The 15,227-nt window shown below is 48.1% G+C and overlaps 1 protein-coding gene across 4 annotated transcripts in view; it reads left to right on the top strand.

Moving 5' to 3' along the window:
* TP53INP2 (tumor protein p53 inducible nuclear protein 2) overlaps positions 1-14,066 on the top strand; it is a 45,555-nt gene extending 31,489 nt beyond the window's left edge. For 2 of the 4 annotated variants that reach the window (XM_073309864.1, XM_073309865.1), the window contains 2 exons: positions 8,831-9,176; positions 13,688-14,066. In XM_073309864.1, coding sequence (XP_073165965.1) covers positions 8,831-9,176; positions 13,688-13,937 — 596 coding nt within the window. In that variant the 3' untranslated portion in view covers positions 13,938-14,066. The remainder of the gene's footprint in view (positions 1-8,830; positions 9,177-13,687) is intronic. The other 2 variants (XM_073309866.1, XM_073309868.1) reach the window with 2 other exon arrangements.
* The last annotated feature ends 1,161 nt before the right edge of the window (positions 14,067-15,227 follow it).

Below are 15,227 nucleotides of genomic sequence, written 5' to 3'. Positions count from 1 at the left end.
ATTGAGGAGAAGAATTTTTCATAAACATACTGAAATCAAGCAAGCCTGATGAAAGGGACTGGATACTGCCTATGACAGTGAATGGAACGATTATTCCACTGAAACTGGACACAGGAGCTCAGGTTAACATTCCGTCTGAACAAGATCATGAGAGACTGAAGATAAGGCCAAAACTGGAACCAACAAAAATAAAAGTAGCTGGTTATTCTGGAACAAATATACCAGTGAAGGGGAGGTGCATTGCTAGCATCAACCATAAAAACACCACGTACTGGCTCCCATTCATTGTTGTGCCAAAGGAGGTGACACCAGTTTTAGGCCTGGCTGAGGTTGAAAAACTCAGTCTGACAAAACAGGTGCTCTCACTACATGATCGTACCGTACCTGGCTAGGAGGCACTCTTTTGGAAATACCATGATCTGTTCCAAGAGCTGGGCTGCTTGCAGGGTGAACATACAATTCGGATAAACAAGGAAGTCCCTCCAGTTGTCCATCCATGTAGAAAAGTGCCATTTGCACTCTGTGATAAACTCAAGATTGAGCTTGCAAGGATGGAAGCAACGCAAGTAAGACAAAAAATTGAGGAGCCAACAGAATGGGTGAGCTCGCTGGACATGGTGGAGAAAAGGAATGGCCACCTACGCATATGCTTAGAACCTAGAGCCCTCAAAAAGGCTATAATAAGAGAACATTTCAAACTACCAACCAGAGAAGAGATTATGGCTCAATTTGCAAATGCACAATATTTCAGCAGAGGGGGCTGGAATGATTTGTATAGTGGGGGTGCTGAGAGCCATTGAACCAAACTGTAAACCCTGTATATGATGGAAACCACTTCAAGCCTGGGGGTGCAACAGCACTCCCAGCACCCCTAGTTCCAGCACCTATGTTTCAGTAAATTGGATGCATCCTCAGGATTTTGGCAGCTAAAATTAACTGAAGAATGCTCAAAATTATGCACATTTAATACCCCATTTGGAAGATATACATTCTTACGCTTACCCTTTAGCAAAGCTTCAGCCCCAGAAGTGTACCACAAAACCATACGTATGATCTATGAATGTATTAATGGTGTTGACACCTCAATGGATGATGTCATCATCATCTGGGGCTCAGCGTAAAAGGACTTTGGGAAGTACTGGATGCAACTGCAGCTGCAAACCTCAAACTAAACAGGGAGAAATGTGTTTTAGGGGTTACAGAACTGACTTTTGTTGGGGATGTTATTTCCAATGAAGGTATAAAACTTGATAAGAGGAAGATTTCAGCCATTGAAATGATGCCACATCCCCAGTTGAAGAAAGATGTCCAGCAGTTCTTGGGAATGGTGAATTATCATGGAAAGTTCATACCTAACCTATCTACAAAAGCAGCAGCTTTGAGAAAACTCCTAGAGAATAAAAATGAATGGTGTTGGGGTGCAGAACAGGAGGAATCATGGGAAGGTTTAAAACAACAACTGATACAAAAACCAGTGTTGAAATTCTATGCACCAGAAAGCCCTATTAAAATCTCAGCAGATGCTTCACAGTCTGGGTTAGGTGCCATGATTTTACAGAAGTATGAGGATTGTTGGCAACCAGTGGCATATGCATCCCAATCACAGACTGAGGCAGAAACCAGATATGCACAGATTGAGAGGGAGCTTTTAGAAATATTGTTTGCCTGTGAGAGATTCAATCAGTATATTTATGGACAGACAGTGGAAGTTGAAATGGACCATAAGCCCTTGATAGAGTTATTTAGTGAACCGCTAAATGATTGTACCTTAAGGATTCAAAGAATGATGGTAAAGCTGCAAAAGTATGATTTGATTGTGACCTACATGCCCAGTAAATTCACGTTCACTGCAGATGCACTTTCCAGAGCAGTGCCTCCCACGAAACCAGAGAAGACTTTAGAGACAGAGATACAAATCTATGTAGATCTGATTATAAAGTCAGTTCCCGCAGCTAACAGGAAACTGCGCCAAATAAGAGGGGAAACAGAGAAAGATGAATCACTGGGGCTAATAAAAGAAGTGATCGTTAAAGAGTGGCCTGAAAAAGTAAGGCATTGCTGTCCAAGTATGAGGGACTATTGAAATGGCAGACATGAACATCCTCTGATAGATGGCGTGATTTTCAAGGGCAGTAAGGTCGTAATTCCAATGAACCGCCAAAAAGAAATGCTACAGAAGATCCACGAGGGTCATTTATGAATTGTTAAGTGCAAACAACGAACACAAGAAGTGCTGTATTGGCCGTGGATCAATCACGGCATTACTAATTTGGTAGGAAACTGCTTTTCCTGCTTGAAATACAAGCCATGTCAACCAGCAGAGCCTCCGAGACCTCATCCAGTTCCACAAAGGCCTTATGAGAAGGTTGGCGCTGACTTATTTACCTGGCAATTAAAGGATTATTTAATAATCCCAGATTATTATTCTCTGTATCCAGAAATTCACTCACTGCACCGTACTAATAGTAAGTCAGTGATAGTCAGCATGAAGGGAATCTTCTCCAGACATGGATTCCAGATGAAATCTTTAGTGATAATAGGCTGCAATTTTCCAGGGCAGATTTTAGGCAATTTTGTCATAAATTGGAATTTTCATCACAAAACATCAAGTCCAAACGATCCCCCATCAGACGGACTTGTGGAAAGGTCTATATGGACAGTAAAGAACCTTATGAAAAAGATTTTTAACAGTGGGGGTGATTTGTATAAAGCTGTACTGGTTTACTGAAGTACACCTCTGAAGAATGGCTTTTCTCCAGTTCAGCGGTTAACGGGAAGAAGGATCAGACCTAATTTACCAATCACTGATAACTTGCTGAAATCTCATAACAATGAAACCATATGGAAGGTGAAAGAAAATCATAAATGGAAGCAGATATTTTATTTTGACAAAAGGGTCTGTGACCTCCCCTCTCCTAACCCAGGTGATAGAGTGTGCCTGAGGAATCACACCTCTATTGGGGCCAAAGAGGTAACATTAAAGAACAGCTGCATCCAAGGTCTTAGGTGTTCCAGACAGACCAGGAGGACACATTTCAACAGTAATCGAAGAGATCTAAGACTAATCCCAGAAAGTTCCAAAACATTGACAGTCAATGTGGACTTTGGCATTTCCCAACTGACTGATCATTTATCATCAATGGGAGAAGGAGAAACGGGCTGGAAGCAAGAGAACAACTCAGCCTCTAATGAAAGGCTGATACTGAGAAGATCAGAGAAGGAGATTAAACATCCTGAAAGACTCAGAGACTTGCCAACCTGTCAGAAGAAGGGGTATTTGAGGAAAGTGAGTGGTAAAGACTCACTCTAGAGTGATGTGCTGGTAATCTCTTCTCTCTAGATAGTTGACATATTGGTTTATGGAAATGTACTAGATGGGCTGCGAATTTAATGCATGTGTTATTAGATAGTCGTTAACTGTTTATATATATGGATAGAAGAGCTAATTGGGCTTTTTTAAGAGGGAAGATGTAGAGATATGTTTGTGGAAGATTATAATTTAGAGACACTCCCTTATAAGGGACAGTATTATGAATAGAGGAATTTAGAGGTGTGCCCTGGAAGCTGGGGTTGAGAACCCAGTGCAGCTGTGCGCAGCAGTTCACCACAGAAGTTCTCTAGTTTATTTGATTCCTTTTTCATTCACTGGTTTGTTGTTTAATGAACCCCAAGCTCATTACATGCATCAGCTGATCTCTGTCGGGATGGTGCACAATGGAGGCTCTCAGAAATCATGCTTCCCCTCCCCCGGAAGCTCTGGCACTGCCCACAGGTTACTGGGCTAGATGGACCATTGGTCCAACCCAATATGGCACTTCTTGTGCGCTTATGAAGGCAGTTTTGTTCGCCTAGAAGTGAAACTATTCCCAACACCGCTTCAGGCCGCACGATGGCTGGCAGTCCTTTGCAGCAGTGATTGGGAATAGTTTCACTTCTAAGGCCATTTTGTTCCCCTAGAAGTGAAAGTGAAACTATTCTCAACACAGCTTCAGGCCACGCTGCCGTGTCTAGGTGATAACACTGAGTCGCACTTAGAGATTGCTATTTAAGGTTTACCATTTTCAGCCCTGACCTTGCCCACAGCAGTTGTCAGCAGCAGGTCCAGGGAGACGGGGCTTCTCCATCTTAATTAAAATGGTTTGTGCCTTTTCATTTTGGCGGTAGATCAGCTCACTCAGCCATTTGCAATGACTGCTTAGGACCGTTTGCACAACTTAAGCAGAGAACTTGAGAAACAACCCTCTGTGCACTGCCTTTCTATTCCTGCCGCTGCCTCGGCAGCCTCTTTATTACCAGAGTTACTCTTCCTTTTCAGATATTTTTAGATATCCTGGAAAGAGACTAAGAATAAAGCTACCAACTGGCACAAAGAGCAAGTCCTGGTTGTCTTATCATCAGGGCACCCTTTGCTTGATGGAAGGAGACTGAAGAGAGCTAGTCTCTCTAACCGTGAGCTAGACCCCTGGGATCAGGTGTTGCCCCTCCCTCAGAAGTATTGGGCTGGCCTCGCTCTTATGAAAGTGCCCAGGTGGTGGTGATGGGTCTAAAAGCCACAGCACGGATGAGACTTTAACCTTCCCTCCCAGTTTTTTAGCAAGCACTGACATTTGACACCAGAAACAAGCTGGAACACGGCGACCAGATTTTTCCAAGTGAGAAACTGGGCTACATGTCTTGGGAAGGAGGAGACAGTGCAGTGCATGGCTCGGAGAGTGTTCCTGGGGAATCAAGAGGGTGTACATGGGACTGCGGTGGGCAAGGACTGACTGGGAGGCTGGTCTGGCCTGCAAATGCCCGATGATTCCTTGGTTCTGTGGGATGTCTGATGACTCATTGGGTGGAGGAGGTGAGGTCTGCAGCATGTGGGGAGGTCTCTGAGGCAACCAGGCTCAGCCACCCTGCTGTGAGTGTCTCTGGCTCAGCTAACCAGAAGCTCCTTCAGGTAGCCTAAGCCTGTGATGGTTTACAGGGATGGGGAGAGGAATGGGGAACATCAGATTTTGTCAAACTGACAGAAACTCCAGGACAGGCCCTGAATGCCCACTTGTCAGGTGCATGCACACATCCTAAACAGTCCCCTTAACAACCAGCAGTTGATGTCGTGCAGGCCACAGCCTTCCTGCTAGAACCCCACCAATGGGCCCCTGAATATAAATCCATGGTACACCCATATCTTCAATACTTCATTCAGATGTGGTCACCCCATCTCAAAAACGATATATTGGAATTGGAAAAGGTTCAGAAAGGGGCAACAAAAATTATTACGGGTATGGAACAGCTGCCATATGAGGAGAGATTAATAAGACTGGGACTTTTCAGCTTGGAAAAGAGACAACTAAGGGAGGATATGATTGAAGTGTATGAAATCATGACTGGTGTAGAGAAAGTTCTTATGCATCAAAGGCTGATGAGCTTTTCCTCTGCATTCTGCCTGCCTGTCAGGTATCAATTTATTCCAGCCCTCTTTTGGAGCCTGGAGTTATTCAAAACACTTGAAGGCTAAGCTGGCCAGGTCCACCCTATGAGCTAAAACTGTAAGGACAAAAGCCCAATAAGCCACCTACATAGGGTTAAATGTTACTCACGTCTTTGTCCCTTGCTCACTGCCTCGTTTCTGTGTGCCGAGTCACTTAGCTAGATCATTTCAAATGGGTCCCTCCTTTCCTTCTCCAGCCCCAACCTGGGCTTTGCTTTGTGAGACCCTCACACAACTGATGAACCACTTGGACCCTGAGGGTCCAGGCCCAGCTTTCAGAGGGGGTTGGGTGTAGCAGCCAGTAGCGAATTGGGGCAGACCAGGAGAGCAGCAGTAGGCAGCTTGAGCCGGAATGGACAGAAGCATCTTCAAGCTTCAGTGGGGGTAGGATGGGGAAGAAGAGTCTATTGGGATAGGTGGAGAGAGGGGAAAGCTATGTGGCTGGGTATGCTGCCTCCTAAGCACTCCTTGTGGCCCAGAGTGGCTCTGCCACATCCTGCCTAAGTTTCCTCTTCTGCTCAGGACCCCTTAAGAACTCCACACAATCCAAATGGTTTAAGACAAAATTCCTCTGCTCAGCTTCTACTTTGCTGAGCCCAAATAAACTCTTTTCCACGCAGAGGCCAGCTGCGCCCAGTTCCCCCTACTAGAGGGTCTGTTGTCTGTAGTTCTCCACCATCACTCCCCATTGAGGCACGGCACAGGCCTTCTCCCCCAAGCTGTGCAGATTCACATAGGTTCCTGATCCTGGAGAGGAGCCTTCTTCACCCCAACATCAGAGGCTGCCTCTTCCTGCTCTCTGAGCTGCTGGAGGCCACACCCCACATCTTCCCTCTTCTCCAGCTTCTGACCGTCTCCCCCTGGCTGTCCACCACGCCTCTGTTTGTCTAACCCTCCCATCCTGGTTTAATCACGTGACCGTCTCTCACATGACTGAATTCATTCTCTCCACCTGGGGCAGCAAATCAGTGGTGTCACAGGTGGGCTGAGCCCTTTCTCCCTTTAAAGGGCCAGCCCCCCTGTCCCAGGCTGGGAAAGGAGGCAGGAAGAGTCTGTGCAAAAAGCAGAGTCCTACATGCCTGTGACCTGGCAGGATCACGCACATGGTGCTGGTTGCCCAGCCTGAATACCACAAGTGCAAAACCAGAGGCCAGTCTGACCTATGTGCGCAGTGGAAACTGCAGCTCACCTGGGAATTTTCGGTTCCTCTTCCACTTCATGTCACAGTTACACTTATTGCCTGTCTGGAAGGAAGCCTCCATGGGAACCCAAGTGCTTGGGGGATCAGAGGGTTGTTTAGCCAGGATCCTCCCCTCTCCTCTCAGTTACACAACTGGTTTGAGCAGTAGAGGTTCCAAGAAGAAAAGAAAAACAAGCAACCCGAACCACTCCAAACTCTCTAAATAATCTCCAGTCAGGCCTCTCGGCAGCTATTAATAGCCCAACATCCAGGGACCGAGAGAATGACTCCCTGCTGCATGGAAGTCTAATTCTGGACCAGCGTAAGCCCTTTGGAAATATGTCCCCTGAAATGAAGTCTCCCATTGGGAAGTCTCTCCCAGCCCAAACGGCATCGCCCCTTTCGCCCTGGCTGATGAACAATTGACCCAGCATTTTTTAAATGATTATTTTCCCAGAATTTAAAAAAAAAGACGATGGCTGTTAAGGATCTCCAGTCCTTTTACAACCGCCTGTAAGGAAAGAGTTATTCCGCCCTTTGTACAGAAGGAAAAACTGAGGCATGGAGGGTATAAGTCATTTGCCAAAGGTTGCACAGGAAGTTAGTGGCAAAACAGAGGATAGCAGCCAGGATTTTGATTGTGACTTGACTTTGCTTTAACCACTACTTCACACTGCCTCCCATTGTTATTATGGTCATCCATAAAATTCATGCTGGCCTTAAAGAAATTAATACAGAACACCTATATAGCACTTTTCATCCGTCAATCTCCAAGCAGTCTACAAAGGAGGCTAAGGGTTTCTAACCATGCCTTACAGCTGGGGTAAGTGAGGCAGAGAGATCAATGGTCTTTCCCAAGGTCACCTAGTGATTCAGTGACAAGGGCAAGCAGTAAATCCGGGTCTCAGCTCTCCCAGCCCCCACTGGACCACAGTGGCTCACTGTAGGCAGATGCATCATTGATGGGACTAATTGAAGCCATTAGTGTCAAACTAGGGATGGAAAGTCTGCCCAGCACCTTGTGCTTTCATATTTCTTTCTTCCCTTTGTCCTGCTGCAGACATGCATTCCGCTCAGATTTCACTCACCCCGCCAACCCGCAGAGGGGTTGAACACTAGACTGCACAAGTAGATCTTTGCTCAGGGCTCCCCCTTCCCTAGACCAGCCCCCCAGTAATCTCTTGATGCCTGAAGCACACTGAGGAGCTCAGCAGAGGTCGGGGCAGTCCTGACTGAACCTAGCCATAATAACATCTTCCTTCGCTATAACACAGCCAATATGAGAGCGAGAGCGCCCTGGAATCACACTCTTCCACCGGAGCTGCAACAAACTGATGACGAGAAACAGGGAGAGGAACTAACAGACGAGAGACAGTCTGAGCAGCTCCATAAATTATGACACGGCTGCCATTTAGGTTTAGGAAGGCCCCATCAACATCACAGCTATGATGGGGTCCGGGGACCTGGTTAGAACACAGTGCTAAGTTACAGGGTTGGCCACATCACCTTAGACTGTCCAGGTTTAGAATCCAGTTCCAATATGCCGTTAAACTCCATCTCCACCACCAGTTCAGGGAGCCCGCGCCTTGGAAGGGAGTCTCCTGTCTCGAGGCTGGCGCTGCCATAACCATGTAGCCTAGCACTTGGGAATGCTCCGCTTGGATACAGGAAGGCGGAAGAAGCCCTGCAGGCACAGTTATGGGATAAGGTTCCTCCTGACTCCTGCCAGTCCGCGACTGGGTTAGGTGGGGTGGACAGAGCACGTCTATCCGAGAGCAAAGCACAAGCGAGACCAGTCCCCCATGCTTTTCCCTATCGGTGCTCTCATCATTCTTAGCGGTCCCTCGGGCACACGGATGCTTGGCCGAATCGAGGTGGCCGTGCTCTGCTGTGGTGGTGTTTTTATTTTGCACGGTGGGTTATACTTCAGTAAAGGTTTTATCGTTTGAAAAGAAAGAAATCAATAATGCAGTTGGGGTGTCATTTTTACTAATAATGCCCCCTTTTTCTCCCTCCCTTCCCCCCCACCCCCACTGTATATTGTATGTGTGTGTCTCTCTCTGCTTCTTTATTCTTCCCCCTGCCTGCCCTGCCCCCACTCTGCATGGCTTCAAACTACGGTGGTTTTTTTGGCTGCTCCCACCTTGTGGATGGTGGTTCTTGTCTCTCATTAGATAGTTACACTTCAGCCCCAAGCAAAGAGCAGCGGGTAGGTGAGAGGGATTCCGTTTGCACTTTCAAGTCCCGTCCTGGGTCCCCCACACCTACCACTTCGTCGCCCCACTCACTCAGTGACTGTGTCAGCAGGCCTGTGCCCTCCCAGCCCGACCCCTGCTTGATGGACGAGAGTTGGTTTGTCACCCCTCCCCCCTGTTTTACTGCAGAAGGCCCTGGCCCCGTCAGGTTGGAGAGCAGCCCCATGGAGGACCTCTTGATTGAACACCCCAGCATGTCCGTCTACGTCACCAGCAACAGCATTGTGGTGGAAAGGGAGAGCCCTGACGAACCGATCAGTGAAGGGTGAGTCCAGCCTGGGTTGCTGTGGATAGTAATGATAGTACATGGTGTGTCTGTACCTCATGGCAAAGGCAGACAGGTGTCATCATCTCCGCTTTCCAGCTGGAGAGGCGGAGGAATGGAGGCGTTAAGAGACTAGCCCAAGGTCACACTGCAAATCAGTGGCAGAGCTGGGATTAGCGCTGCAGTTTTGGGGGACAGGCCTTGCCCAGTGGCTAGGGCGCTCTAGGTATCCACGCAATGCCATCTGGCTAAAACACTAAAGAGAGACTTTCATATTAAGGGTGGGAGGATCGTCCATGGTCTCTACAACCTTGTCTCCAGGGGAATGTTCTTTCCTTACAACATTAATTTTTGGCACCCACAAAAGGATTTTTGTTTGTTTTGCTTTTTTCATCTGGGATCCTATCCCACTTTCATTCATTGGCTTCGAAAGTGACCAAACTCTACACTGGAAAGAGTTAACATGGTCTAAGATTCATGCGGGTGCCTCCCTATTTCGGATTAACTACACCAGTCCTGGCAGTTCTCCCACTGCTGTCCCACATTGCATAGCTCCATGCCTGGACTGGCTCGTCTGTTTCCCTGCCTGCCCTCTGTTGCTCTGGGGGCACCTGGACTGGCTGTCCTCTCCCTGTTTAACTGGCAGCCAGGCATGCCCCTCTGCAATTCCAGCTTGTGGAGAGTTTACACTCAGCCACATACCAAACCATGCCTTGTGGTTCCACACGGACCTGGCAGGAGGGCCTGGACTTCTCGCTTTCTGGGGAGAGGAGCATGTCCAGGACCTTCTGAACAGCAGTTAATTGAATGCCAAGATCAACAAGCTGGCAGAGAAAATGCAGGAGATGGGGCACCCCTTGGTCATGGCCAGGGCAATGGGAAAGCAAAGGAGCTCTGCTATCATGGACCTACCCAGACCACCCCATATTCATATTGGTGAACGTTCCACAGTAATCACCTTGACCTTGCTGTTGTTGAACTCGGAGGACTGATATGGGGGCAAGGAACAGGCACATGGGTCCCACCCATGGCTTCTATACAATTTGGGAACCCTCCATTCACAGCCCTAATAGTTGATCTACCCCCACCAGCCTGACCAGCAATTGAGAGTGGCAAGCTTCCAGATGTTGGTGACCCGGCACTTCTCCGTGCCGAGAGGAGCTCTCCTGTTCCACCACCGCAGCTCCGGAGCGAACTCCACAGAGCTCTCCGGGAAAGGACCTTCCCACAGCCTGAAGTACTGCCTCCACCAGTTCTCCATTACTCTCCTGTCCCACCAGTCAGTGCTGTAACGTTGTTAGCAGGCCCCTGGCCAAGCTGTCAGGATTGTCCTCCCCCCTTCCTGGGGAGTTAATGGTAGAAGCCAGCATGAAGCATCCTGATATGTCCCCCATGTCCCCTTATGTTGTGGTCATGGGCAGTTTAACTTACATCTTTACTGTGGGGCTTCTTGATCTCCCTGTCCCATCCCTGTGGAGCTCAAGAACAAAGAGCTTGCCATCTGGTTATGGACTTCCCTCCTTATCGTCTTGATGATGGATGGATGCGTTGATGTCCCTGGATGATGCTACAGTGACAGAGTGGCTACATCACTTACCCAACATCTAATTCATTGTGCAGTCAGAAGTCATAAACCAGAAGAAGTCAGAACTAGTTTGCCAAGCCCAGAAGCAGAGCTCAGTCCGGTGAAGTCACTCCAGGAAGGAGTCATACCGAAATAACTGTTCAGTTTCATCCTCCTCCTCTAGCCATATTGACACAGCATCACTGTGTGTGAATGATTCCCCTTTATCCCCAAGTGCCCCTTGGTACCCTAACACCTTGCTTACCATCACTTCCCCTCTCAGCTCGAAGGACTCCATGACAGGCTATCTTGCCTCAGTCATAACCCCACCCTCCCCCTTGGGGCAGGTTTATTACAAACAGTGAAAATAATCCATAGCAAAAGTCCCCAAACATAGTCCATTTATCACCCCAGTGCACCTAGTCCATTGACACAACACGTACTGCGCTCCAGCATCTTCCACAGCACCTGGGCTCTTCATACGTCCTCTCCTGTCCTTCTGTCAGGACACCCTTCCAGCTGGAGTGCAACTCTGCTCTTCCCAGTGCCAATCCCCCTGTCCCTCGCTGGCTTCTCAGCTGGGAGTTCGTCCTCACTTGGGGAACATTCATTATCCCCCCGTTTCATTAATCTCTCATCTCAGGCAAGCCAGCAGGGAGATGCTTCCACTGTTCCCCTGGGTACTCTGGCTCCAGTTCTCCAGGAAGGAGAGGTCAGCTGATAAGCCCCTCCGGCTGCTCCCCTGCTCTCTTCAGAGATCTCCTCCCTCATCCTTATTAGCCCCAGGTGCTGCTCTGCCCTCTGAACTGGCCAAAGGTGGAGCACCTGTTCTGGCACAGGGGGACAGGACCTGCTTCATTTAAAGGGGCCAGCACTCCTGTGACACTGCAGCTCTCCTAACCCACCCAAAGCTACCTGGCTGTGCGGCTGCCCGTGCGTGTGTGGAGCAGTCTGTTCATATTAATGACAGGGTCACAGCACTCAGCCGTGTTTCCTCCACGCTGCCGGGCAGCGCTTTGTAAATAGTCCTTGTTCTCAAGCAATGGACCAATTATGGGATACTAGGGAGCTTGTTCGTTTGAGCCCAAATCCCAGAATTCCAGTGGGTTCCAATAGACACCCCACAATGCACTGCAAGAAAAAGCCCAGAATGCCGGGCCCCTAGCTGCAGAACATTGCACCGGGGATATCTGTCCAGAATGGTGCGCAGTTATTTCCAGAAAGTACAAAGCTTTGTGAATGCAGTGATTGAGAAGGGAAGTAGCTTAAGATGGCATAAACAACGCAGTGTGGGCACACTCTTTCAGTCATACCACCTGTATCATTACAGCAGAAAACCAGACACCGAGAAAACGATCCTGTGGCAATAAGGCTTTGGAGTAGACATGGCTCCACTCACTTTTCGCTGGTGTCTCGGAATTTACCACGTTTGCTCTTTAGGAAGGATATTTGTTGGCTTTTCCTCCTCATCTCATCCACGTCTCCTCCACCCTGGTCCTGCAGTGCAGTTCTAGTTCTGAGTGCAAAATTATCCACTCTGGAATGCTGTTCTTCCTGCAAATTGAGCTCTCCTGGGCATCGAACCTTTCCCCCCCACCCACTTCTAGGCAGAAAAATAACCCCAGAGAGGGGACTGAAGCCCACTCCTTTTCCAGGAAAGGGGACCCTCCTGGGAGACAGCAGCAATCCTTACTTCCAGTCCCACACATTCTCCCATCAGCAGCCTCAGAGTTCACAACCAATGCCCGGAAGTGCAGCCACATGGCAAGTTACAAGCCACACAGGCTGCTCAGTGTTTCGGGACATGTTACCAGAGTATCACAACAGCACATACACACCAAAGGCAAACTGGGCTAAGGCCCAGCCGTGAGCTCAATGGCTTTTGGCATTAACACTCCATGGGAGTGTGGGCCATATACATCGTTATTGTTTATACAACACCACAGAGGGGCATTGCCCAGTTCAAGAGCAAATTCCCCAGGGCAAGTCTCAGACGACGACACTGAGCATCATCGGCTGGGATTTCATTTGCCCTTTGCAAACTCCGCTTTCATCGGGCCAAATTCTGATCCGGCTAGAGTCAGTGGAAGTTTGAAAGCAGAGGGTGAAATATAAAGCAAAATGGCTACAAATAATAGTTAAAAGTAGGGAGGAAATGAGGAAAGCTCAATTTGCCCTTGATTTCTCTCATTGTTGGAGGAGCACTTCTGCTGACCCAGCAGCTGGCTTGGAACCTCTCTTCTCCCCCTGAGTCATCTGTGCTAAAGGAACCTGGATTAACCACGCCAGTCATTTGATCCGGGCAAGTCCTGTTCCTTTTAACAACTCTGCTTATTGCAGACTGGCCTATGGACCAGTTCACTCATAATTCCATTGGCCTTCTAAAGGGCTTTTAACAGCATTGCTTACAGGAGACAGCAGGCCAAATTCAGAGGTGATGAGTAGGGGAAGGGTCTCAATTAAATGCCGATTACTAAATCAAAGGGAGCGTAAGATGGAATAATTTGCATGCTGAGCGGTTAGAAGAAACCACCTTAGAATCGCCTCTAAATTTGTCCCTGTCTGTGTGTTTGTCTATAAGACACACGTGCAAAGCCAGCTACGTGGCTATTAAGGGGATGTCAGCCTGGTTAATACGAACATTTTAAAGAATTAACCGCCATACTGATCTTGGAAAAATAGCTTTATTTCCATGATGCTATCACCATAGTACCACATGCCACCTCCAACGGAACGATTGTTGGTTGTGCTGAGCAGGACGTGGGGCTCATCTCTTCTTTTGTTGTGTGAGCATTTTCACATTTGACTCAGAAGGGAGCTGTCAGGAGTCTCGTGTGACTCCAGTTGGCAGTTGACCCCTTCGTGCCCAGGGGAAATGCAAAGCGGTGTCTCTCCTATCTGAGGTCATCCTGAGCTTGACCATTAATGAACGTGTCTCTCTCTCTAGGGATGTGCCTGAACCCCGGCTGGAGCGCCGCACCCCACACCACCCCACCTCCCTCACGGCAAAAGCTGCCATCTTGGAGAAAGTCAGCCAGGTCCGTCGGATCCAGCGGGCAAAGCAGCTGGCGGAGAAGCACAAGCTCAGTCAGAAGGTCATGCAGCGGCAGAACCGTGCCAGAGAGCGCCACCCCCGGTGGGCCAAACACCAGGGCAGCTTTGTCTACCAACCATGCCAGCGCCATTCCAACTACTAAACTACTGCCGGAAGTCTGCACCGTGGGGCATTACCCTTTTAACTCTCAAGCTTCACCTCCCCTCTCGCGATGCTTTCCCCAGCAGAGGTGTCTTCATCCTTTCTCTGGAATAAACCTATCCTCATGAGAGATGCGTTTCAATTTCTTCTGAACTGGTGATGCTCCACCACGGATCCTTGCTGGGCTCTCCTTTGGTTTCACTCCCCTTTTTACACTAGTGTGTACATTTACTTACCTATTATTTTCTTCCTTCTCCACTTCAATACCTTGCCCTCCTCTCCTCCCCACCACTGCAGCTTTCGCTTTGGTGCTGAGCAGGAGAGAAAGGCGGCACGTCACCCTCACGTAACCTAACGACACGGGGGGACAGCTTTTAAATGCCAAGAAATGGTTTAAAAGAATCAGTGCTAAAGTGTCTGGAAAAACTTGTGTCCAACCAGTTACCCTCAGAAAAACTATTCCTAATGAGAGGTATTTCCCCAGCTCCCTGCCTCTCTCCTCAATACTTGAGTAGGTTCTTCCAGCTACTCTTGCAACGCTTACCAGTATTTGAATTTGAATTTGGTGTTCCCAATGAATGCTCTACTTTTCACTAAGCTTAACACCAATGTTACGCTGAATTTATGGGAAGGTGAAGATGCCCCGTCATTTCCTTTGTCCCTTACCGTTGTATTGGGAGCCTGTGACATCAGTGCCTTTCTTTATGACATCACACTCTTCTCCACGGAACAGATTGTGATGTCACAAATGGAGATACCAGGTTCAAGTGCAAACTGGAATGAAATAACAAAATTGGCCCAAATTCCAGGAAAATGTAATAATTTATGTGGAATAAGGACCATTCCCTTCTCCCACTTTAAAAACTGGACTGTATATCAGATCCTGTCTTTGAATTAACCTGGGAGCTGGGATTGTGGTCCTGATGATCCTTACTTGCATGCTGTTATTATCTAGCTGTCTGTTCAGAGGTGCCATGCTGGAGTAAAAGGAACCCTGCGTGAGCATCTCCTAGCAAATCTTTAAGACCTGATTTTCAGAAGTGTTGAGGATCCACAACTCCAGCTGAAATCCGTGGCAGCTGCAGCTACTCAGTGCTTCTGGAAATCAAGCCTGTGCAGTATTACTGTAGCCCTTAATTCCCCACAGCCTTTTAAAAAGAGTGCAAAGTCCATTTTATTATTCCGGTGCTTTCAGGTTACAGTCAGGTGTCTTACAATGTGTTTGGCCCACCCACCCCAAACAGCTTTGCTTAATGGACAAGTGTCACAGCTCTAAGCAGATTATTGCGTG

The sequence above is a fragment of the Lepidochelys kempii genome, chromosome 13, assembly GCF_965140285.1.
Source record: "Lepidochelys kempii isolate rLepKem1 chromosome 13, rLepKem1.hap1, whole genome shotgun sequence".
NCBI classification, from domain to species: Eukaryota; Metazoa; Chordata; order Testudines; family Cheloniidae; genus Lepidochelys; species Lepidochelys kempii.
Note: the sequence above shows the minus strand (reverse complement) of the source record. Positions and strands in the feature narration are given on the sequence as shown.